The sequence below is a fragment of the Ylistrum balloti genome, unplaced genomic scaffold, assembly GCF_031769215.1.
Source record: "Ylistrum balloti isolate Yb309-2 unplaced genomic scaffold, AGI_CSIRO_Ybal_v1 Utg371288, whole genome shotgun sequence".
Taxonomy (NCBI): Eukaryota; Metazoa; Mollusca; class Bivalvia; order Pectinida; family Pectinidae; genus Ylistrum; species Ylistrum balloti.
The window spans coordinates 778,713-806,278 of record NW_026782691.1 but is presented as its reverse complement, the minus strand read 5'-3'; the positions used below and the strand labels follow the sequence as shown (position 1 = coordinate 806,278).

At 35.3% G+C, this 27,566-nt stretch overlaps 1 protein-coding gene across 1 annotated transcript; it reads left to right on the top strand.

Moving 5' to 3' along the window:
* The first annotated feature begins 551 nt into the window (after positions 1–551).
* Positions 552–27,566, top strand: LOC132561838 (helicase POLQ-like). Its single transcript, XM_060226546.1, has 19 exons — positions 552–1,190; positions 2,572–2,827; positions 2,933–3,670; positions 4,490–4,668; positions 5,959–6,159; positions 7,160–7,235; positions 8,162–8,259; positions 8,500–8,607; positions 9,259–9,413; positions 17,136–17,375; positions 17,890–18,031; positions 19,267–19,371; positions 21,534–21,756; positions 24,317–24,474; positions 24,583–24,681; positions 25,236–25,409; positions 26,376–26,489; positions 27,053–27,187; positions 27,408–27,566. The coding sequence occupies exons 1-19, from the start codon at positions 552–554 to the stop codon at positions 27,564–27,566; spliced, it is 3,999 nt and encodes a 1,332-aa protein (XP_060082529.1).

Below are 27,566 nucleotides of genomic sequence, written 5' to 3'. Positions count from 1 at the left end.
GCTATCTCTACATTTCCATTTAAAATTTGTGAAAAAATATACAAACTTGTTACAAACATTTTGTACAAATAGATAAATTGTTTTTTGGCTCATCTAAGGGGATTTTTTTGTTACTTTCCATAGTGAATTTAAGTTTGGACAACAAGACAGTTTGTAAAACTCTTTTAGTCTAATTTCTTCAGGTGTTGTGTAATTCTCTGTGATCTGAGTTGCATATGTTAGAAGATATAAAAGTGTTCTGAAGACTCAAATTTTTCAAATTAACAAGAAAAGAAATAATCAACATTCTTTTCTGTCACATTATTTGTTTGCCTTGTGCTAATAAAGGGAAGCAGAATTGTTTTGTCATTCTTCACATTGTATGCTTGTCATCATATTTAATCATATCTGCATGTGGTTTGTTTCTGTTTACTTCACATGATTTATTGCAGACTTTTAGCTTTGGAGTTTATATGATTATGGACATATATCGTACAAATTATTTGTCTTATTTCCAGAGAGACATAATTGCCTAGAAATGGATATGGAGAAAAAGTATTCCAAAACACAGTATGAATGAGAATGAAGCTGAAAGCAGTGGCCCATGTAGGAAAGTTGGAAGATCCGGTAGAAGAAATCTCACTCCCTACTATCCTTATGATCATTTGACAGACCATGGCCAAGAAAGCAGGAAATCAAACTCAAAAAATTTAAGTCATCAGAAAGAGATTGCTCTTTTGTCAGAAAAGCAAATTGACACACGTCAGACTGGAGCAATATCTGCTAGGAATGTTAAGACTGCTTGCAGAATTGATAAAAGTTACACATCAAATTATAAAGATAATACTTGGTTTTCAAATTCTTTTGTTAGCAGAAGCAGTTGTAGTGTTGGAAAGAAAAACATTGGTCATGCTGAAAGCAGTTGTCAGAGGACTAGTTCTATACCAAAGAGGTTAAGATTAGATGTTGATTTTAGTCAAAAGTCCCAATCAGATCCTAATTTTGATGCAGAAATTGTTGAAGATTTGGTAAAAAATAGGAAACACTTTTCTGATACTGATCATAATGATACAGAGGATAGAAGTGGAAATTTACATGTAGGCCAAGAAGAACCACCAGTAAAACCACAAACAGGAATGGCTAGTACCCTATTAAGGAGTGAAAGGAATTCTCATCTCTTACATTCCACTCCAATAAAAAATCATAAAATGGTAAGGTATTGATTTTAAAATTTACCTGTAGTTATATTCTAAATTAAGACAACAATTTTTTGATAATCTAATAAGGCAATGCTGCATAACAGTTTCTGATTTACTGAAAGTTATTTTTTATTGGTGCATGTTGATATGAATATTGAATTAAAATTTTGTATTATGAGTGTGTACTATGATACTACCATATTTTTGGAATAGTCTGTGCACAGAAATCTGTGAAGGCAACCAAGCCAAACAAGTTTGATATTTGCTATTTTATGTTTTTTTACCTACATCAATAAATAAAGGATTTTCTGTGGATAATTCATTTGCAAACTTTATTAGATGTGGTACTGGCACTCTTGATAAATTGCCCTCAGTTGTCTACTATGTCAACAAACTTTGGTCAACATAATAGTTACCACTTTGTAAGAAAGGGTGTAACTTAAATTTAGGTGCGGCGTACATGTGGATCAAATTGGAAAAAATTGGTAAAAATCAGCTCTGTGGCTTTTAACCCTTAACCTGGGAAGATATTACTAATATTCAATATATTTTTTCATACTTGTGGTGTGGTAAAATTTAGCATCAGTTGTTTTTGGGATTCACTCCACCCATAAGTTAACCGAATCAAGTAATTTTATATATAGGTACATTTTAAAGTTTTTCAGATTGTTTTTTAACCAATAGTTAATTTGTTTTTAAAAATGAACATTCTTTTTAAAATATTACTGGTGGTATTGGATGTACATGTTTTAGTGATAACATGTTTCATAGTTATCCACCACACAGAAAGTTTGTCTGTTAACACAGGTTCTGATGGGTCATGTAATTCATCCTACGTGTTTACATCATCCCATGCAGTCACAAGTGCAAAGATTGCCATGGGGCTCACAGAAACAGACACACTGTATTTGTATTCCTAAGTTCTAAACAACAATAAACATTGAATTGATATTCTTATATTTGTAATTATATCACAGCTATTAAGAGAATTTATATGTGATGGTTTGATGACTACATTGTCACCTTCTATCAGACAAATGACAAATAATTACTTTTGTGAATGAAAATCCCTGTCAGGTGGATGCCATCTTAATTGAATTTGTTGATGTCATATTTTAAAAAATTTATATTATATTATAATGTCAGTGACATGACATTATATACAGGAAATCTCATATGAAACAATCTGACTTTGAAATCATCCCTTTGAAAAGCGAGAGTAGTGACATCATTGGGTAGTGATGGAAAACAAGTGACAGAAACTGGTGTGAAATGATAATGGTCAACATTGACATGACTCTTAAATATAGTTGGGTTTTTTCATGTAAATTTTCCAAGCTTTAGAATAAGTACATGTAATAAATTGCTATAATCATTTCTTTTTTCTTTTTAGAAGACAAGATTAGAGAAATCTGAGGTAATTTCAACAGAAGCTGAATACACCCTCAACAACAGCGACCATATTTTAGCTGGATTAGATATGTCTTACAATGTAAATGAGGGGAAAACAGATTCTAGAATTGAAACAAACTTAAACAATTCACACATCTCTGATCCTAATCAGGATCAATCACATATTTGCAAAAGCAATCAACATAATGGGAGTTCAGATGTGATTAGTGATAATTCAACCATTGAACGAAAGAAATGTGATGGCTTGCATATGTCGTCATGGATGCATAAAAATGAATTGACTAACAGGAAAACAAATGTTATGTATAAGAAATCACCAAAATCTTTTGATAGAAGTAGAGGTCACTCTATAAAAAGTGGTATGTCTAAAGCACAGCCTCAGGAATCTGTGCAACAAACAAAATGTATAAAACATATGGATATTTCTGATGATGACATCTTTGCACCTGATAGTGATTTTCTAAGTCAGATAGAAAGCTTGGAAAAGCAAGCAGACATTGCAACAGATAAACAAGTAATGACAGAAAAGGCTATCTCGCATAATACAACTAGTCAGCTTGTATTGCAGGAAACTAGAAAAAATAAAGTATTTCTGAAAAGTTGTGATAAATCGGATAACAGTGATGAAAGTAAACATTTTCGAGAAAAAACTGCAGGATCAGGTACAAAATCAGTTGATCAAGATCAATTAGGCGTACATATTAGTACTGTGTTGGAAACAAAGCATTTTACAGGTCCAAACCAAACTGACAAGACTTCACCTATGGAAACAAAAGGTCAAAGTCCAGTGGCTATATCTGCACCTGAAGTTTCCACGACAATGAAAACTCCAAATTGTTCTGGTTTAGGAAGCTCACTAAAGGACAGGATAAAACGTAGGCTTCAGGAGAATGCCTTAACTAAACTGGTACACAGTCCTGGAGCAGTAATGGAGCAAAGACGTGAGGCTGAAGTCTCTGTCGCCACAGAAGAGCAGATTCAGAGGGATGGCACTGACCTTGACATTGGCCCTTTTTATGGCCTATCTTCTAAGGTCAAAACCTTACTGCAACAGCACAGAGGCATCAACTCACTCTATGGTAATTTAAGGAATTTGCAATGGAATATATATAACCCAAGAGCTTCAGCATTGCCATACATACATTAGTGCATTAATACTCACTGATAATACAAGACTTATGTAAGACAGGGGCCTGGGCTATGAATCTTTCAAACCTTTTGAAGATAGGTGGGATCTCAACATGAGGTGGAAGATTCTAACTTAGGTAATTGGAAAACAGGATTTCCACTGAAGGGGTGAAATGTTCTATGTGACATTATTGAAAACATGATCACAAACATGATACCAACAGGGTAAAGGAAAAAATATTTCTCATTTTCCTCTTTAATGAGATTGAGATAGTGGGGATGTTGACCCTTTCAGAGAAAGATGGACACTTTATTGGCCTTATGTCTGCCAAATTAATAATCTTTCCCCATGAGTTGAGATCCTGTATGCCTATCTCATCCAAAAGAGGGTGGAAGATTCTGCTACTCTGACGTTGGGAAAATGTGGATACACCTTTTAATGTTAAAAGAAAACTCTCGTACTCGTGGGCATCAAAGCTGACTAATTGAGATGATTAGAAATGTAACATATGATGAACCAGACTAGATACTAAGTATCCACCATTGCAGACATGACAGCAATGGCTCAATACCCTCTTACTGAATTTTGAATTTTAAATGTTGATGTTTATCTTCTTTGTATGTGATGTAAAACTCATAGAATATTAACATGTTTGCAATACTTAAAAGTTTAAGGTATATTAGGATATGCATCAAACCTCTGTTTTACTTGTATATTTAGTATTCTGAATTTGTCATTTCACTTAAGCAACATTGGATTGATATTACAGCATGGCAGGATGAATGTCTGAATCTATCTGCTGTACTGGAGGGAAAGAACCTCATCTACTCCCTTCCGACAAGTGGCGGCAAGACCCTGGTGGCTGAAATTCTCATAATGAGGGAACTTTTGTGTAAGAAAAAGGATGCCATCCTTATTCTGCCATTTGTTTCTATTGTACAGGAAAAGGTGAGTTTTTTGTGTTGATGAATATGCAATTAAAGATGAAATGATACTAAACAAAAGACATTATATCTACTTTTATTAAACCAGTTGTCTACTATTTGGTAGGAGGATAGTTCTGCATAGTGTGTTTTATTCAACGGAGTCAAATGGGGATTTTTGTTGATTGAAATATATTTGATTATATATATCGACATGTTTGTGGACTGAAATGTTTGCTTGGTTAAAGTTTTTAAGTATGGTTTGATTAAAAGTATGTATTTGGAGGATGATAAGTCAGTATTTGATATGAGAGAATTTTTGGTTAGTATGATTTATCTAGTATAATGAAACTGAGATATTTATGCCCCCTACAATATTGTGTCCGTTAATGCAAATCATCTCATGAACACAAGGACATCCCCAGGTTATTTTCTTTTCATTTTGACTTGTTTGATGCAGCATTCACCTGGTTAAAGTTTTTTGCCTGTTTTTCAGGAATTGTGCATAACTGTGTTTGATACTTTACAGTTGCATTTATCTTAACCAGTACAAAGCTGCTGTGTTATTTATAGGTCACAGTGACCTTTATTTTCTACTTACTTTAACTTATTTTTCACTTTCGACAGACTTAGCTTTATAGTTCGACTTTGCTTTTTGTGTGTTTTTGCTGGAACTGCACTACCCAGTCTTGACACTAAACACTTATATTACCCTGTTGTGTTAGATGTTGGTTAGTGTGACCAATGATTGGTCTTTTCATTCACTTTGGCTATACCTAGCATCTGTTGCAAGTACTGAAATGCTTTAGTATATAATCAAATAAATGTATTGGATGTGATGCCTCATGTTTAAGTTAATAACTGTAATGGCTCAGTAGAAAAAGTTATACTTGATTTTTGAAGTTGCTTTACAGAGTGGTGTCACCAGATTCCAAGATACATTTACATCAGAATATAACATTGCAATGGTATTTGTAAATACAGAATTAATTATAATGACATTTTCATTAATTTTGATGAATGACTTGTCAGATGTGACAGTATTTTTTTAGATTTGGTGACAAAAGCTTTCTACTTATCAAAAGTATCAGTAATTACAATTTCTGGATCAACAGCTCCAAAATTAAGACTGTTCACCTAGCATTGGTGTGGTTATTTTCAGTTAAGTAATTTTGAAGATGTAAGTAATACTGTCATATATATGTACAGCCTAAGCAGATGTTAAAGTTTGAGAAGTCACACATTGATATGTTTTTATAATTTTTGTTTCTGTAACTTAAAATATGAACTTTCTCTTGATTTTTTTCCCACTCAGGTCAGGGGATTGTCTCCCTTTGGTATTGACCTGGATTTTCTTGTGGAGGAGTATGCAGGTAGTAAGGGAAAGTTTCCGCCAATCAAACGCCGCAAGAGACCATCATTGTACATTGCCACCATTGAAAAAGCTCATTCACTGGTCAACAGTCTTATTGAGAACAACAGGATGGACTCTCTTGGACTAGTAGTTGTGGATGAGGTAGATCAAATGTCAATTTTATTAGTAAACAAGGCATCAGAAACAATACCAATTCCCTCAGTTTCACTTTGATCTAAGGGCAATAAGGGAAATGTTCAAATGTAACAAAGATTTTCTTAAATTATTAACAGTTATCTTAATCCAACAACATTAAAAATCAAACTTATCCTTGACATTAATGGCCATAATATGAACTTGAAGTTAGATCTAAATAGCTTTAGGAGTTACAGTAAGTTAGAGTGCTAATAAGGATTTATAAACATAGTAACAGTGACTTTGACTTTGACCTTACAACCATTCAACTCCAGCTTCTTTGAGTTAAATTGGTCCTTTATGTGTGATGATTAACTGAAATCCTAGAAAATATGATGCCACTGGAGAACTGACAAGAATTTTCTAAAAATAGCAACAGTGACCTTGACTTAGACCCTATGAATTTGAAATTTAAATCTGAAATTTGATTTGTCTGAGATACAATGGTTTTTGATAATTATGTGAAGTTTGATCATTTGACCAGAATGCAAACATAAATGAGTGTTACATTTTTATGGGAATATTCCAATATCACCTGCCTTACATTGTTGCTAGAAGGATGTCAGGAAAACAGGTGGAAACTGGATATATTTTCAATCTTGAGCAAAAACTAAATGTGTATTGCTTATCAAAGAAAAAATTACTTCAGATGTTGTGGGTAAAAAAAAGAATTGTTTCCGTGTTAACTTCCTCACCCTCAGATATCAAATAAATGATAAAATTGCATCTTTCTGGTTTTTGAGGACTATTAAGTTAAGAAATATTGTAGCTGGTATTGCAAAGTATCTATAATTACAAAATTATACTCGTGTCTGTAGCAGATTTAGGTTTCCTTGAGATTTTCTGAGACAAAATAAAATAATTAGGTTGCTCCTGATAGCTTTTCACTTCTTAATCACATAAAAGTACTTTCAACAAATTTGAGTCAAGATAACCTAGTATTAAAAACTGTTCTATTCTGTGACAGTTACATATGATTGGTGAAGGAGGAAGTCGTGGGGCAACATTAGAGTCAACACTTCTGAAGGTCATTTATACTCATAGTAAGTATGTACATGTCAGGAATTAGGTGATACCTGCTATGAAATGATGCCATCCTTTCTTTTTTTATCATTTTTTTGTTTGCGCCGTTGGCATATTTGTGTATATTTCTTGCTGAATAGCACTCACTGGATTTAGTATCTTCGAGAAGAAGTATTTCTAATTAAATAATTTAGAACAGAAAATGCTTGTTTACTTATATAAATAATTGGACAATCCAGAACAATTTACCATGAGATGTAACAGTAGTTGATGTGTTGATGCTGTTTTGCAAGAACTCTTCCACCATCAGTTATTGAGGTGAAAATATCCAATTATAAAGTACAATGTATTACTTTGTATATGAACTGATGTTGTGTTGATCCAAAGCAGATTTAGATTACATTTTATGAATGTACTGTGTTTGATATAGCAGCTGTATTATTAGATTTATCAGGACTTGGTTAGAAGTTTTAAAATGACAATTTACTTGATATTAGATGTTAGATTTTGTGAAGCATTTATGTTCCAGATACAAAACAAATGCCATTAAAAGTACAGTGATATCTAGTTGTTTAGATCCTTATAACAGTGCAATTATTATGATTTCTATTATATATTCACAATCCACAATTCTACATGAAAATCACCTAAGGTTTTCTTAATATAAATTGTACAATTAAATTAGGAATGAATGATTATTCTCAGTGGTGACTTGTTCAGAATTAAGGCAGTCCTCTAAATGAAGTGTTCCAAGATATTGTGATGTCAGTGTTACAATTATTTTTTAGTGTTATCATTTACATGCAATATTTCATTAATTATAAAATACTATAAAATTCTACTCCTTATATTTATACACCATTGTAGAACATGATTAAAAGTGAAAATTTTATACTTGAAAAACATTTTCAAATTATAATATACTTGTATATAATGTTGCTTTTAGAGAAGACACAAATAGTTGGGATGAGTGCCACCCTCAGTAATATATCTGATTTACAGACATTTCTTGGAGCTGAGGTCTACTCTAACAACTTCCGTCCAGTGAGTATTAATCCATTACATTGCTCAACTTTTCTTATTCTACAATGATAGTCTGGTATACCTGCTGTCCTGATGCCTATGTTTTAGAAATATTTAATTGAACTCATTCAGAAAATCAATTCTTCCTACATTTTGTTTTTGCTTTTTTTTCATTATTCATGTTATTGTTCATTTGTCTGTTACTAGTTATGTTGGTCATTGAGGAAATGTTGGATGAAATCTGTTTTTTTTCCCTTGCAGGTGGAACTCACGGAATATGCTAAACTGCAGGACAATATTTACCAAGTGAACCCAAAAGCCAAGTGTCCAGAAGATCAACTTGTACATGACAGGGTTGTAATGTTTAAGGTAAAAACAAGGAAACATTGACAACATTGTAAATCAGTTATTTCTCAAACAGCTTTTATAAAATCTGTGTTTATAGTGTTTCCTTTGTTAGTAATGTTAATTTTGATTCTACTGTTAACAGAACTTTTCTTCTTTACTATTTCATATGTCATCATCAAACTTGGTATAACTATATCATGGAAACAGCAGTCTTCAAAACATAACATTGAAGTCAAATAAAATTATTTGTTCATCTTCACCAACTTCAAAATATGACATTGGTAAATTTAAAGTGGTAAAGGTCACATTTGACTAACACAATTTCTTGTCCTCTTAAGTGAACATGATTTGAAAAGTGTCACAAAATGCTGATTGGGAAAGCTTTGATTAAATTGTGGGAAAATAGAGTTAATGTTCATTTCAGAATGGTTTTTCTGAGCTCTGTAAATAATCCTCTCAGTATTTAGACCTCTGTACTTCATCTCAGTAAAACGGATATTTTTGTTTTCTTGAATACTTAGTAAATGCAGCTTTTACTTTAAAAAATGAACTGTGACTCCAGCTTTATGATTTAGAAATAGACAATGTAAAAATATTTATTTGGAAGACAGAAAGGAAAGATGTGCAGATTTATGGTGTTATATTTATTTAGTTTTGTAATGATGTGTCCAGTACACCCCAGATATGACCCGAGTAGACGGAGACCACCTGCTAGGACTTGTGCTCGAAGTGATTCCACAGAAGTCCTGTCTCCTGTTCTGTCCTACCAAGAAGAACTGTGAGAATGTGGCCATGATGTTGTGTAAACTTCTTGTCAAACATCATCAGTAAGTTTGGTTATCAGAAACATCATAACATCATTGCAAGTCTCACACCTACATCAATCACTCACTTTCATTGTAATTTTTGTAAAGTTTTCAGAAAGATTTTTAAAACTCTGTTATCTGTTATAATTATTAAGTTTAATGTGGGTGAGAGATTGATGTAGGCATGAGATTGATGTAGGTGAGATATTGATGTAGGCATGAGATTGATGTAGGTGTGAGGTTGATGTAGGTGTGAGATTGATGTAGTTGTGAGATTGATGTAGGTGTGAGATTGATGTAGATGTGAGGTTGATGTAGGTGTGAGGTTGATGTAGGTGTGAGATTGATGTAGATGTGAGGTTGATGTAGGTGTGAGGTTGATGTAGATGTGAGATTGATGTAGGTGTGAGATTGATGTAGGTGTGAGATTGATGTAGGTGTGAGGTTGATGTAGGTGTGAGGTTGATGTAGTTGTGAGATTGGTGTAGGTGTGAGATTGATGTAGGTGTGAGATTGATGTAGGTATGAGGTTGATGTAGTTGTGAGATGGATGTAGGTGTGAGGTTGATGTAGATGTGAGATTGATATAGGTGTGAGGTTGATGTAGTTGTGAGGTTGATGTAGGTGTGAGGTTAATGTAGTTGTGAGATTGATGTAGGTGTGAGATGGATGTAGGTGTGAGGTTGATGTAGATGTGAGATGGATGGAGGTGTGAGATGGATGTATTTACTGCGTGTTACAGTGATCTGTCAGTACTCCCTGTGTTGTGTTACAGTAGATGTCTGTATTTACTGTGTGTTACAGTAAATGTCTATATTTACTGTGTGTTACAGTGACCTGTCAGTACTCACTGTGTTGTGTTACAGTAGATGTCTATTTACTGTGTGTTACAGTGGTCTGTCAGCACTCACTGTGTTGTGTTACAGTAGGTGTGAGATTGATGTAGATGTGAGATTGATGTAGGTGTGAGGTTGATGTAGGTGTGATGTTGATGTAGTTGTGAGATTGATGTAGGTGTGAGGTTGATGTAGGTGTGAGGTTGATGTAGGTGTGAGGTTGATGTAGTTGTGAGACTGATGTAGGTGTGAGACTGATGTAGGTGTGAGATGGATGTAGATGTGAGATGGATGTAGGTGTGAGGTTGATGTAGTTGTGAGATTGATGTAGGTGTGAGATGGATGTAGGTGTGAGATGGATGTAGGTGTGAGGTTGATGTAGTTGTGAGATGGATGTAGGTGTGAGGTTGATGTAGATGTGAGATTGATATAGATGTGAGGTTGATGTAGTTGTGAGGTTGATGTAGGTGTGAGGTTAATGTAGTTGTGAGATTGATGTGAGATTGTATGTGAGGTGTGTAGATGTGAGATGGATGTAGGTGTGAGATGGATGTAGATGTGAGATGTGAGTTGTGAGATGGATGTAGGTGTGAGATGTGTGATGTGAGATGGATGTATGTAGATTGATGTATTTACTGCGTGTTACAGTGATCTGTCAGTACTCCCTGTGGTGTGTTACAGTAGATGTCTGTATTTACTGTGTGTTACAGTGGTCTGTCAGTACTCCCTGTGTTGTGTTACAGTAAATGTCTATATTTACTGTGTGTTACAGTGACCTGTCAGTACTCACTGTGTTGTGTTACAGTAGATGTCTATTTACTGTGTGTTACAGTGATCTGTCAGCACTCACTGTGTTGTGTTACAGTAGGTGTGAGATTGATGTAGATGTGAGATTGATGTAGGTGTGAGGTTGATGTAGGTGTGAGGTTGATGTAGTTGTGAGATTGATGTAGGTGTGAGATGGATGTAGATGTGAGATGGATGTAGTTGTGAGATGGATGTAGGTGTGAGATGGATGTAGATGTGAGATGGATGTATTTGTGAGATGTCTGTATTTACTGTGTGTTACAGTGATCTGTCAGTACTCCCTGTGTTGTGTTACAGTAGATGTCTGTATTTACTGTGTGTTACAGTAGATGTCTGTATTTACTGTGTGTTACAGTGATCTGTCAGTACTCCCTGTGTTGTGTTGCAGTAGATGTCTGTGTTTACTATGTGTTACAGTAAATGTCTGTATTTACTGTATGTTACAGGGATCTGTCAGCACTCACTGTGTTGTGTTACAGTAGATGTCTATTTACTGTGTGTTACAGTGATCTGTCAGCACTCACTGTGTTGTGTTACAGTAGATGTCTATTTACTGTGTGTTACAGTGATCTGTCAGCACTCACTGTGTTGTGTTACAGTAGGTGTGAGATTGATGTAGATGTGAGATTGATGTAGGTGTGAGGTTGATGTAGGTGTGAGGTTGATGTAGTTGTGAGACTGATGTAGGTGTGAGACTGATGTAGGTGTGAGATGGATGTAGATGTGAGATGGATGTAGGTGTGAGGTTGATGTAGTTGTGAGATTGATGTAGGTGTGAGATGGATGTAGGTGTGAGATGGATGTAGGTGTGAGGTTGATGTAGTTGTGAGATGGATGTAGGTGTGAGGTTGATGTAGATGTGAGATTGATATAGATGTGAGGTTGATGTAGTTGTGAGGTTGATGTAGGTGTGAGGTTAATGTAGTTGTGAGATTGATGTAGGTGTGAGATGGATGTAGGTGTGAGGTTGATGTAGATGTGAGATGGATGGAGGTGTGAGATTGATGTATTTACTGCGTGTTACAGTGATCTGTCAGTACTCCCTGTGGTGTGTTACAGTAGATGTCTGTATTTACTGTGTGTTACAGTGGTCTGTCAGTACTCCCTGTGTTGTGTTACAGTAAATGTCTATATTTACTGTGTGTTACAGTGACCTGTCAGTACTCACTGTGTTGTGTTACAGTAGATGTCTATTTACTGTGTGTTACAGTGATCTGTCAGCACTGACTGTGTTGTGTTACAGTAGGTGTGAGATTGATGTAGATGTGAGATTGATGTAGATGTGAGGTTGATGTAGGTGTGAGGTTGATGTAGTTGTGAGATTGATGTAGTTGTGAGATGGATGTAGGTGTGAGATGGATGTAGATGTGAGATGGATGTATTTGTGAGATGTCTGTATTTACTGTGTGTTACAGTGATCTGTCAGTACTCCCTGTGTTGTGTTACAGTAGATGTCTGTATTTACTGTGTGTTACAGTAGATGTCTGTATTTACTGTGTGTTACAGTAAATGTCTGTATTTACTGTGTGTTACATTGATCTGTCAGTACTCCCTGTGTTGTGTTGCAGTAGATGTCTGTGTTTACTATGTGTTACAGTAAATGTCTGTATTTACTGTGTGTTATGTTACAGTAGGATCTGTGTGTTACAGCACTCACTGTGTTGTGTTACAGTAGATGTCTATTTACTGTGTGTTACAGTGATCTGTCAGCACTCACTGTGTTGTGTTACAGTAGATGTCTATTTACTGTGTGTTACAGTGATCTGTCAGCACTCACTGTGTTGTGTTACAGTAGGTGTGAGATTGATGTAGTGTGAGATTGATGTAGGTGTGAGGTTGATGTAGGTGTGAGGTTGATGTAGTTGTGATGATTGATGTGTAGGTGTGAGATGGATGTAGTTGTGAGATGGATGTAGGTGTGAGATGGATGTAGTGTGAGATGGATGTAGATGTGAGATGGATGTAGTGTGTGTTAGATGGATTTATGTTGTTTTGTGAGATGTCTGTATTTACTGTGTGTTACAGTGATCTGTCAGTACTCCCTGTGTTGTGTTACAGTAGATGTCTGTATTTACTGTGTGTTACAGTAGATGTCTGTATTTACTGTGTGTTATAGTAAATGTCTATATTTACTGTGTGTTACAGTGATCTGTCAGTACTCCCTGTGTTGTGTTACAGTAGATGTCTGTATTTACTGTGTGTTACAGTAAATGTCTGTATTTACTGTGTGTTACATTGATCTGTCAGTACTCCCTGTGTTGTGTTGCAGTAGATGTCTGTGTTTACTATGTGTTACAGTAAATGTCTGTATTTACTGTATGTTACAGGGATCTGTCAGCACTCACTGTGTTGTGTTACAGTAGATGTCTATTTACTGTGTGTTACAGTGATCTGTCAGCACTCACTGTGTTGTGTTACAGTAGGTGTGAGATTGATGTAGATGTGAGATTGATGTAGGTGTGAGGTTGATGTAGTTGTGAGAGTGATATAGATGTGAGGTTGATGTAGTTGTGAGACTGTGTGTTACAGTGATAGGTGTGAGACTGATGTAGGTGTGAGATTGATGTAGATGTGAGATGGATGTAGGTGTGAGGTTGATGTAGGTGTGAGATTGATGTAGGTGTGTGGTTGATGTTGTAGGTGTGAGGTTGATGTAGTTGTGAGATGGATGTAGGTGTGAGGTTGATGTAGATGTGAGATTGATATAGATGTGAGGTTGATGTAGTTGTGAGATTGATGTAGGTGTGAGATGGATGTAGGTGTGAGGTTGATGTATTTACTGCGTGTTACAGTGATCTGTCAGTACTCCCTGTGGTGTGTTACAGTAAATGTCTATATTTACTGTGTGTTACAGTGACCTGTCAGCACTCCCTGTGTTGTGTTACAGTAAATGTCTATATTTACTGTGTGTTACAGTGACCTGTCAGTACTCACTGTGTTGTGTTACAGTAGATGTCTATTTACTGTGTGTTACAGTGATCTGTCAGCACTGACTGTGTTGTGTTACAGTAGGTGTGAGATTGATGTAGATGTGAGATTGATGTAGATGTGAGGTTGATGTAGGTGTGAGGTTGATGTAGTTGTGATGTGAGATGGATGGATGTAGGTGTGAGATGGATGTAGATGTGAGATGGATGTATTTGTGAGATGTCTGTATTTACTGTGTGTTACAGTGATCTGTCAGTACTCCCTGTGTTGTGTTACAGTAGATGTCTGTATTTACTGTGTGTTACAGTAGATGTCTGTATTTACTGTGTGTTACAGTATATGTCTGTATTTACTGTGTGTTACATTGATCTGTCAGTACTCCCTGTGTTGTGTTGCAGTAGATGTCTGTGTTTACTATGTGTTACAGTAAATGTCTGTATTTACTGTGTGTTACAGTGATCTGTCAGTACTCCCTGTGTTGTGTTACAGTAGATGTCTGTATTTACTGTGTGTTACAGTGATCTGTCAGTACTCACTGTGTGTTACATGTGTTTACAGTAAATGTCTATATTTACTGTGTGTTACAGTGATCTGTCAGCACTCACTGTGTTGTGTTACAGTAGATGTCTATATTTACTGTGTGTTACAGTGATCTGTGTCACTGTGTTGTGTTACAGTAGATGTCTGTATTTACTGTGTGTTACAGTAAATGTCTGTGTTGTGTTATTGTCTGTATTTACTGTGTGTTACAGTGGTCTGTCAGTACTCCCTGTGTTGTGTTTCAGTAGATGTTTGTATTTACTGTGTGTTACAGTAGATGTCTGTATTTACTGTGTGTTACAGTGATCTGTCAGCACTCACTGTGTTGTGTTACAGTAGATGTCTGTATTTACTGTGTGTTACAGTAGATGTCTATTTACTGTGTGTTACAGTGATCTGTCAGCACTCACTGTGTTGTGTTACAGTAGGTGTGAGATTGATGTAGATGTGAGATTGATGTAGGTGTGAGGTTGATGTAGGTGTGAGGTTGATGTAGGTGTGAGATTGATGTAGGTGTGAGGTTGATGTAGGTGTGAGGTTGATGTAGGTGTGAGATGGATGTAGATGTGAGATGGATGTAGTTGTGAGATGGATGTAGGTGTGAGATGGATGTAGATGTGAGATGGATGTAGTTGTGAGGTTGATGTAGATGTGAGATGGATGGAGGTGTGAGATGTCTGTATTTACTGTGTGTTACAGTGATCTGTCAGTACTCCCTGTGTTGTGTTACAGTAGATGTCTGTATTTATTGTGTGTTACAGTAGATGTCTGTATTTACTGTGTGTTACAGTAAATGTCTATATTTACTGTGTGTTACAGTGATCTGTCAGTACTCCCTGTGTTGTGTTACAGTAGATGTCTGTATTTACTGTGTGTTACAGTAAATGTCTGTATTTACTGTGTGTTACAGTGATCTGTCAGCACTCACTGTGTTGTGTTACAGTAGATGTCTGTGTTTACTATGTGTTACAGTAAATGTCTGTATTTACTGTATGTTACAGGGATCTGTCAGCACTCACTGTGTTGTGTTACAGTAGATGTCTATTTACTGTGTGTTACAGTGATCTGTCAGCACTCACTGTGTTGTGTTACAGTAGATGTCTGTATTTACTGTGTGTTACAGTGATCTGTCAGCACTCACTGTGTTGTGTTACAGTAGGTATGAGATTGATGTAGATGTGAGATTGATGTAGGTGTGAGGTTGATGTAGGTGTGAGGTTGATGTAGGTGTGAGGTTGATGTAGGTGTGAGATGGATGTAGATGTGAGATGGATGTAGTTGTGAGGTTGATGTAGGTGTGAGACTGATGTAGGTGTGAGATGGATGTAGTTGTGAGGTTGATGTAGATGTGAGATGGATGGAGGTGTGAGATGTCTGTATTTACTGTGTGTTACAGTGATCTGTCAGTACTCCCTGTGTTGTGTTACAGTAGATGTCTGTATTTACTGTGTGTTACAGTAGATGTCTGTATTTACTGTGTGTTACAGTAAATGTCTATATTTACTGTGTGTTACAGTGATCTGTCAGTACTCCCTGTGTTGTGTTACAGTAGATGTCTGTATTTACTATGTGTTACAGTAAATGTCTGTATTTACTGTGTGTTACAGTGATCTGTCAGCACTCACTGTGTTGTGTTGCAGTAGATGTCTGTGTTTACTATGTGTTACAGTAAATGTCTGTATTTACTGTATGTTACAGGGATCTGTCAGCACTCACTGTGTTGTGTTACAGTAGATGTCTATTTACTGTGTGTTACAGTGATCTGTCAGCACTCACTGTGTTGTGTTACAGTAGATGTCTGTATTTACTGTGTGTTACAGTGGTCTGTCAGTACTCCCTGTGTTGTGTTACAGTAGATGTCTGTATTTACTGTGTGTTACAGTGATCTGTCAGTACTCACTGTGTTGTGTTACAGTAGATGTCTGTATTTACTGTGTGTTACAGTGACCTTTCAGTACTCCCTGTGTTGTGTTACAGTAAATGTCTATATTTACTGTGTGTTACAGTGATCTGTCAGTACTCCCTGTGTTGTGTTAAAAGTAGATGTCTGTATTTACTGTGTGCTACAGTGATCTGCCAGTACTCCCTGTGTTGTGTTGCAGTAAATGTCTATATTTACTGTGTGTTACAGTGACCTGTCAGTACTCCCTGTGTTGTGTTACAGTAGATGTCTATATTTACTGTGTGTTACAGTGATCTGTCAGCACTCACTGTGTTGTGTTACAGTAAATGTCTATATTTACTGTGTGTTACAGTGATCTGTCAGCACTCACTGTGTTGTGTTACAGTAGATGTCTGTATTTACTGTGTGTTACAGTAGATGTCTGTATTTACTGTGTGTTACAGTAGATGTCTATATTTATTGTGTGTTACAGTGATCTGTCAGCACTCACTGTGTTGTGTTTCAGTAGATGTTTGTATTTACTGTGTGTTACAGTAGATGTCTGTATTTCCGTTGTGTTACAGTGATCTGTCAGGACTCACTGTGTTGTGTTACAGTAGATGTCTGTATTTACTGTGTGTTACAGTGATCTGTCTATATTAAGTGTGTGTTACAGTGATCTGTCAGCACTCACTGTGTTGGGTATTATAATGACCTGAATATTCACAGTGTGTTATATGTTTAATACAGTGAGCTCTCCCTAGTGAAGAAGACGGAGAGGAAAGCGTTACTTAAGGAATTGTATAATGATGGTGCAGGAAAAATCTGTCCGGTTCTCCAGTACACATTACACTTTGGTGTGGCATACCATCACAGTGGCTTGACCTCTGATGAGCGTCGACTGATAGAGGATGCTTATGTTGATGGAACACTCTGTCTTCTCACCTGTACTTCAACACTGGCAGCAGGAGTCAACCTCCCTGCAAAAAGGTAACTGTAAAAAATGTGTGGCAAAACCCACAACTGAACATGACAGATCTCCTTTCTCCTTTACTTACAATGTCTTTAGCTCATTCCAGGTGGTGAGAATCCTTTAGAAATAGAAGAAGAATGTTAGACTTGATAAAACAAGACCACAAACTTTTTGAACTGGCGTCTGTGTATGGTATGATTTTATGCTGTTGTCTGCTACATATCACTTACAAAACTGACATCAAATACAAATTTTAAATAATCCAAAGTGTACACAGCCAAGCTTTGGTGGAAATCAACATATTCAACCTTGGCTTCATTTGCCTCCAAACAGAAAATAAGCATACATCAATGCTGTGAATAGAAAGCATCATTCTGATTGGTCAAAACTACAAGTGTTACATCGTCAATTATAAAAAATTTCATATCAGCACTAATGTGATAACACCAGTTTTTGTCAGATTGATAATTTCCTATATTTCATCAGCAAAAATGTAGAAAATATCTGTATTCTGTATTTCAATTCATTAAGGGTGATATTGCGATCTCCATATGTTGGAAGTCAGTTCATCAGTCGTAATCAGTACAAGCAGATGGTTGGTCGGGCAGGTCGTGCAGGAATTGACTCATCTGGAGAGAGCATTCTGATCACCAAATCCTCTGACACCGAAAAGGTACAAATATAGATACAGGGTCGCAAGGTCATTTGTTGATATGGGTTTGCAGAGGTCAGTTGGATTTTAATTTACAACTGCTGGTTAATATATTTTTATGTTCATTCAGTCCCAGTGAAAGCTATGATAAAGACATTTTAGGGAGAGTTTTTATCTTATTTACAACGAAAAGTTGTGAAAGTAAGACTCTTATTTGGTGAAATCTTCAACATTTCACTTTTAAAGCTTAGCAATAAGATACATTGCTTAAAAAGTCCAACTTGAACCAAACTTAATATACAAAACATTTATCATTTACAAGATATCATCCAGATTTTATGGTCCAGTAACTTTGTAACTTATGAATGCTGAGTAGCTGGATTTTCAAGTTTTGCATTTAGCTGAATTTCTTATAAAATATAAGTTAAAAAGGCTATCATTATTTTTTGTAGGTTTTTTCCTTGTGAGTCCATAGCAAAATTTTCATAATTTTTTTGATTTCAGTTACAGAGATATAATGAGTCCTCAAAATTTGAGTGAGTCACTGGAAAAACATGAGTTGGGAACTTAGATACACTGTTCTTGAGCCCTAAAAATCAATGGCTTTTTCAATAAAACCCGTAAGAAAATCTTATACCCACAAATAGATTTGGTACACGAATTTGAATTTTTTGCTGAATGAGGTGAATTTTAGAGTAAAAACCTCTTATTTTGAAAAATTCCTTCAAGACCTTTATATTAATGTCATCATTCAATTTACTTGGGATAAACCTGTTAGTTTAAAGTCATGTTGAAACCTGTGCTGATCCCCCCAAAAAATTCTTAAAGATCTCTCTTCCCTTTGATAATTCTCAGAAAAACAGATACCTTTTTTGTAAAGTGAATTTTTGTAATTAATGTCTTTGAAAATAAGCGGTTTATGTTTTACTATATATCAACTTTGAAAACTGACAAAAACCTGTCTATTGTGCTTACTTGCAGGTGATTGAAAATTAACCTGTAGGTTTTATGTTTTTCAAATGTGCATTTTGAAAAGTGCTTTCAAATTACCATACAGAACAAAACAGGACTAGACACTACATATAATTAATTGTTTTTGAAAAAAGACTTTCAAACCATTAGAGGGTAGAAAATGGATTCTGTGTCACACTAATACTTACACAATGTAAAAGGAATGCCTACTTGATCTGAAAAAATAAACATTTAACATTTCAGTGTGCATCAATTATGTAATTATTGACGATCATATTCTACAGGTGGGACAGCTACTGACTGCTCCACTGGAAGTATGCCGTAGCAGTTTGATGTATGATGATGGCAAAGGCATCCGTGGGTTAATTCTGTCAGTTGTCGGTTTACAGGTAGGATGTTCTAGTATTTACAGGTACAACATACTACTACAGTGTTTACAGGTACAACATATAATACTACCATATACAGGTACAACATACTACTTCAGTGTTTACAGGTACAACATATAAAGGTACAACATATAATACTACCATATACAGGTACAACATATAATACTACCATATACAGGTACAACATATAATACTACCATATACAGGTACAACATATAATACTACCATATACAGGTACAACATATAATACTACCATATACAGGTACAACATATAATACTACCATATACAGGTACAACATATAATACTACCATATACAGGTACAACATATAATACTACCATATACAGGTACAACATATAATACTACCATATACAGGTACAACATATAATACTACCATATACAGGTACAACATATAATACTACCATATACAGGTACAACATATAATACTACCATATACAGGTACAACATATAATACTACCATATACAGGTACAACATACTACTTCAGTGTTTACAGGTACAACATATAAAGGTACAACATATAATACTACCATATACAGGTACAACATATAATACTACCATATACAGGTACAACATATAATACTACCATATACAGGTACAACATACTACTTCAGTGTTTACAGGTACAACATATAAAGGTACAACATATAATACTACCATATACAGGTACAACATATAATACTACCATATACAGGTACAACATATAATACTACCATATACAGGTACAACATATAATACTACCATATACAGGTACAACATATAATACTACCATATACAGGTACAACATATAATACTACCATATACAGGTACAACATATACTTCATACTACCATATACAGGTACAACATATAATACTACCATATACAGGTACAACATATAATACTACCATATACAGGTACAACATATAATACTACCATATACAGGTACAACATATAATACTACCATATACAGGTACAACATATAATACTACCATATACAGGTACAACATATAATACTACCATATACAGGTACAACATATAATACTACCATATACAGGTACAACATATAATACTACAACATATACAGGTACAACATATAATACTACCATATACAGGTACAACATATAATACTACCATATACAGGTACAACATATAATACTACCATATACAGGTACAACATATAATACTACCATATACAGGTACAACATATAATACTACCATATACAGGTACAACATATAATACTACCATATACAGGTACAACATATAATACTACCATATACAGGTACAACATATAATACTACCATATACAGGTACAACATATAATACTACCATATACAGGTACAACATATAATACTACCATATACAGGTACAACATATAATACTACCATATACAGGTACAACATATAATACTACCATATACAGGTACAACATATAATACTACCATATACAGGTACAACATATAATACTACCATATACAGGTACAACATATAATACTACCATATACAGGTACAACATGTAATACTACCATATACAGGTACAACATATAAAGGTACAACATATAATACTACCATATACAGGTACAACATATAATACTACCATATACAGGTACAACATATAATACTACCATATACAGGTACAACATATAATACTACCATATACAGGTACAACATATAATACTACCATATACAGGTACAACATATAATACTACCATATACAGGTACAACATATAATACTACCATATACAGGTACAACATATAATACTACCATATACAGGTACAACATATAATACTACCATATACAGGTACAACATATAATACTACCATATACAGGTACAACATATAATACTACCATATACAGGTACAACATATAATACTACCATATACAGGTACAACATATAATACTACCATATACAGGTACAACATATAATACTACCATGTACAGGTACAACATATAATACTACCATATACACGTACAACATATAATACTACCATATACAGGTACAACATATAATACTACCATATACAGGTACAACATAAGTATGTTACAGGTACAACATATGTATATTACAACATACTACTACTGACAGTATTTCTTGATTTCATCAAACTACATGTATTTATCTTTGTGTTAAAACAATTTACTAAACCAATAGTTTCATACTCACAGATGACCAAGACTACAAGAGAAGTTTTTGCCTGTATGGAAAAAACATTACTGTCGGTGCAAGCTAGTTGTGGTGTACCTTGTGATATTGTGGAAGTGACACGCCAGTCACTGCAGCAACTCATTGACTTGGGTCTTATTATACAGAAACTGGTGTCATCACAGGAAACAGACCAGGACCTTCATCATCTGGAGGTCACCAATCTTGGTCGTGCAACATTTAAGGGTAGGATTACCATAGATATTGGGATGTAAATTGTGTCTCTGTATTTAAGCCTAAATCTTCACTGCTAGCATGAAGGAGTGCTGTTTCAAACATTAGTCTTTGCTGTGAAACATTCCATCTAATGGAAACTTTTCAAATGATTAATTTATTGATAGACAATATGTAAAAATGTATTTATATATAAAGTGTACCCTGGATTGATATTACATACAATATAAATGTTGTCAGTGATTTCATATCCTTTATTTCATATAAATATATCTGGCTACTGTGGCTAGCCAGATTTAACTTTGTGGTTAGCCAGATATAACTTCAACTATGGTTAGCCAGATATAGCTGAAACTGTAGTTAGCCTGATATAACTTAAACTGTGGTTAGCGAGATATGACTTTAACTATGGTTAGCCAGATATTGCCTAAACTAGCCTGATATGAGTTTTTTTTAGCTTGCCTCTTCAAAGAAGAAGGAAAGGTATTGGTGTAAGTGTCAAAAATGTTAGTACATATATATGTAAAGTTTATTTATTTTACAACAATTAAGAAACAATCAGGGTCCTCACTATGTCACTTTATAATTGTACTAGTGTACTGCTATTTAGTATCAGGGTCCTCACTATGTCACTTTATAATTGTACTACTATTCAGCTATTTAGTATCAGGGTCCTCACTATGTCACTTTATAATTGTACTAGTGTACTGATATTTAGTATCAGGGTCCTCACTATGTCACTTTATAATTGTACTACTATTCAGCTATTTAGTATCAGGGTCCTCACTATGTCACTTTATAATTGTACTAGTGTACTACTATTCAGCTATTTAGTATCAGGGTCCTCACTATGTCACTTTATAATTGTACTACTATTCAGCTATTTAGTATCAGGGTCCTCACTATGTCACTTTATAATTGTACTACTATTCAGCTATTTAGTATCAGGGTCCTCACTATGTCACTTTATAATTGTACCAGTGTACTGCTATTTAGTATCAGGGTCCTCACTATGTCACTTTATAATTGTACCAGTGTACTGCTATTTAGTATCAGGGTCCTCACTATGTCACTTTATAATTGTACTACTATTCAGCTATTTAGTATCAGGGTCCTCACTATGTCACTTTATAATTGTACTACTATTCAGCTATTTAGTATCAGGGTCCTCACTATGTCACTTTATAATTGTACCAGTGTACTGCTATTTAGTATCAGGGTCCTCACTATGTCACTTTATAATTGTACCAGTGTACTGCTATTTAGTATCAGGGTCCTCACTATGTCACTTTATAATTGTACTACTATTCAGCTATTTAGTATCAGGGTCCTCACTATGTCACTTTATAATTGTACCAGTGTACTGCTATTTAGTATCAGGGTCCTCACTATGTCACTTTATAATTGTACTACTATTCAGCTATTTAGTATCAGGGTCCTCACTATGTCACTTTATAATTGTACTACTATTCAGCTATTTAGTATCAGGGTCCTCACTATGTCACTTTATAATTGTACTACTATTCAGCTATTTAGTATCAGGGTCCTCACTATGTCACTTTATAATTGTACTACTATTCAGCTATTTAGTATCAGGGTCCTCACTATGTCACTTTATAATTGTACCAGTGTACTGCTATTTAGTATCAGGGTCCTCACTATGTCACTTTATAATTGTACTACTATTCAGCTATTTAGTATCAGGGTCCTCACTATGTCACTTTATAATTGTACTAGTGTACTGCTATTTAGTATCAGGGTCCTCACTATGTCACTTTATAATTGTACTACTATTCAGCTATTTAGTATCAGGGTCCTCACTATGTCACTTTATAATTGTACTAGTGTACTGATATTTAGTATCAGGGTCCTCACTATGTCACTTTATAATTGTACTAGTGTACTGCTATTTAGTATCAGGGTCCTCACTATGTCACTTTATAATTGTACTAGTGTACTGATATTTAGTATCAGGGTCCTCACTATGTCACTTTATAATTGTACTAGTGTACTGCTATTTAGTATCAGGGTCCTCACTATGTCACTTTATAATTGTACTAGTGTACTGATATTTAGTATCAGGGTCCTCACTATGTCACTTTATAATTGTACTGGAAAACACCAGCTTTTTTACTTCAATTTGTGTTGGTATCTAATAAAATATTAAGATTGAGATGCAATTGTTAAACGATATGTTAGTACAACACTTTATACAATTTAACTAGGATACTGATGTTTGGTATTGTGGTCCTTGTGGGGTTAACTTTCCAAGATTTAGACAAAGGAATAGATTTGGGAAAAACCCTACTTTTTCACATGTTTTTGACACCTACTTTTTTTGTCTAATAACATGTTAAGATTTTGGTGAAAGAGTTGAAAGACATATAGTGCATCATTTGATAATTATACAAAGGTACTGATATTTGGAATCAGAATTCCTTTGAGGTATAAATGTCCCTTCCCAGAGTCTGATGGCAAGCCAGATATCTTGTGAAGTGTTACATACCCAGTAACTAACTAGTAAAATTATGGGAAGTCAGATATCTTGTGAAAAGTTCCGGTATACTTATAGGATCTGTGAACTTGGAATGGTCAGGTCGTCTGTATAGTGACCTACAGCAGGCGGAGGAGTCACTTGTCTTGTCCAGTCATCTCCATCTTCTCTACCTGGTCACTCCTTATGACAAGGTCACCAGTGTCAAACCCTCCTGGATTGTCTTCTTTCAAGAGGTATGTGTATTTGGATACCTGTTTAAGTGTTATTTTTAAGATTTTTGTTGTTGCCAGCTTTTTGTCCAAACATTGTTTGGTTTCAGTTTCCTTGTCTGAATTTTTCAGATGAGCAATCTAAACCCTGTGGAATTAAAGATGGCTGCATTGATTGGTGTTCCAGAGGGACATATTGCCAGGAAAGCATCCGGCCAGAATTCCAGACAGGTACAATTACCACCTATAATGGTTGACAAGTTCCCACAGATTTTGATGGTGCATTTTTTTTCTCAGTATTGTAACCCTGGTAAAATATTAGCCACAATATACCACTCGGCTAGAGAGAACTTCCCTGTAGCTCGATTGGTTGTGTCAGACTTGTAAGCCAGGGGTTCCGAGTTCGATTCCTGCTAGTGGAGCATGGCTAAGTACTATTCCCGGGTCCCTACATGGGCGCCAATGTAACAGAGGTCATTTTTCATCTCAGTGCCTCTGTCTCTACAGTGCACAGTGTAGTGGGGGTTTTAATTGGAAAATAACATAATAGAAATTGGCCATGTTTTTATGTTCCCCCCACCCCCTCCCCCCACTTAGATTTTGTTAAGGAAGGGAAATAAAATGTTACCTACTCATGTCCTTCCAATTCAGAATCAAAGTCATATATTGAAAACAGATTTTGTCTTTAAACCGTTCCTTCATAATTTTAAGATAACTTTTACAAAATGAGATAATGCCTTACTTTAGAAGTAGCATCATGTGGGTAGTGGTATTGTCTGTTTTAGAAAGTAGATGAGTTTGTTGTGGGTCGATTCTACCTTACACTGATGCTGTATGGATTGTGGAAACAGAGATCTGTGTGGGAGGTGTCAGAGAAATTTCAGCAATCCCGTGGATTTGTTCAGAACCTGCTGTCCAGTGCAGCTAGCTTTGCTTCTTGTGTCTACCACTTCTGTCAGGTAAAGGTTGATGAGGTCTATCACCTTTGTTAAAGAACACAATATTAAAATATGCATCTTTCATGTATGGTGGTATGTAGTAAATGATATGTAAATACATGTTATATGTAAGTCTGGTTAATGTTTAAAAAGGGAGTCACTTCATGTTACCTGTACATTTATGACAAGTCTACATTTTGTAAACTACAAAGATGAGCACCAGTTCGGTGCTGTATGTTATAAATGAAGATTTTTTATAAGAAATATTGAGGTAGCAGAATTTCATTTGTAAAGCTGTAAAGCTATTGAATGGTTAAGTTATAAGGCTGTGAATTGAGAATTATTAGTTCTTACTTGGGCCTACAGTTGTATGTTATATTACACGATTTAAGTCTGTAGACCTGCAGATGTATGCTATATTACATGATTTAGGTCTGTAGGCCTACAGATGTTTGTCATATTACATGATTTAGGTCTGTTGACCTATAGCTGTATGTTATATTACATGATTTAGGTCTGTTGGCCTACAGATATTTGTTATATAACATGATTTAGGTCTGTTGGCCTATAGCTGTATGTTATATCACATGATTTAGGTCTGTAGACCTACAGCTGTATGTTATATAACATGATCTAGGTCTGTTGGCCTATAGCTGTATGTTATATTACATGATTTAGGTCTGTTGGCCTACAGATATTTGTTATATAACATGATTTAGGTCTGTAGACCTACAGATGTTTGTCATATTACATGATTTAGGTCTATAGACCTACAGCTGTATGTTATATAACATGATCTAGGTCTGTTGGCCTATAGCTGTATGTTATATTACATGATTTAGGTCTGTTGGCCTATAGCTGTATGTTATATTACATGATTTAGGTCTGTGGGCCTACAGCTATGTGTTATATTACATGATTTAGGTCTGTGGGCCTAAAGCTATGTGTTATATTACATGATTTAGGTCTGTCATTCATTGTTTGTAGGAACTAGATGAACTCTGGCCATATCAGGATCTATTTGGGAACTTTGTACAGCGCCTGGCTTATTGTGTGTCCTCAGAACTGATTCCATTGATGGAAATACCTGGGGTGAAACTGGTACATATTTCACCACAAAAAAAAAAAAATGACACATTTCAAACTGGAAGCTATTACATACAGTAAAATCCTTATCAGATGCTCCTTAATTACATGTTATCTAACCTACTGGCAATATTTATTGTATTCTACTCTATGTTGGACTTTCCAGTTTAATAGGATAAGGTGATCAATTTCTTTTTTGCCCTTAGTCAGGCATCTAACTGTTTTTCCTCTTATCAGTGAGCTGTTCTGCCTGAGAAGTTTTAACTGCTAATTCCTCAATAATTACTTAATCAATCCTCATGAAATAAAACATGGTATGCTTGCTTCTTTTTATGACAGATTTGAAAAATAAGATAAAAAATACCATTAGGCAGCCATATTGGACTTAAAATTTAAAGGTGATGTGTTTACTTCCTTGTTATCTCTGCTTTAAATTTAGACAAATCACAAAAAGCAAAATGACAATTAGGCAGTCTCAGAAAAGAACAGGAAGGAACAAAAGTTGCATTCTGCTGGATGGAACCTTTTCCTTCAGTTTTCAGTCAATTTTTTTTTTGAGTATTCATGTTTTCATTTAGGGGCGAGCAAAACAGATGTTCAATGTTGGATATAGGACCTTGTCACAGGTGGCTAATGCTGAACCAGATAACCTTGTTAAGAAAATCAAGCCAATTCCCCGCAAAACGGCCCAACAGATTGTCACAGCGGCGAAGGTGTGTGCTTATGGTTTTTAAATTGACCAGGTTATTTAATGCATGTTAGCCTCTGTTTGCTCTTGTATAGTTTTTTTTTCAAATCAATGTCCTCTCTTATTGGTTAAATCACATTGGACCTAACTAATGAGCATAACAAGAATGTTTCAATCAGTAACTACATGCACCTGGACTTTACCAGTTCACTCGCATTAATTATAGAATATGTTTGCATTTGTAGATGCTTTTGAATGAGAAGGCAGAAGCTCTCTGGCAGGAAGTGGAGGACCTTGTGATGGTGCCCGAGACTGTGTCAACTCAGCCTTCCCCAGAGTTATCCTCTCAAGGGTCTGTTGCATCATCAGACATACTCAGCAGCCTCACAGACTGGGCAGACTAG

Excerpts from the sequence above, each read along its gene's own strand:
- LOC132561838 (XM_060226546.1), top strand. The coding sequence starts at position 552 with ATGAATGAGAATGAAGCTGAAAGCAGTGGCCCATGTAGGAAAGTTGGA. Across the intron at positions 2,828-2,932 it reads AACCATTGAACGAAAGAAAT|GTCACTCTATAAAAAGTGGT; the intron begins GTGATGGCTTGC and ends ATAGAAGTAGAG. Across the intron at positions 3,671-4,489 it reads AGGCATCAACTCACTCTATG|CATGGCAGGATGAATGTCTG; the intron begins GTAATTTAAGGA and ends TTGATATTACAG.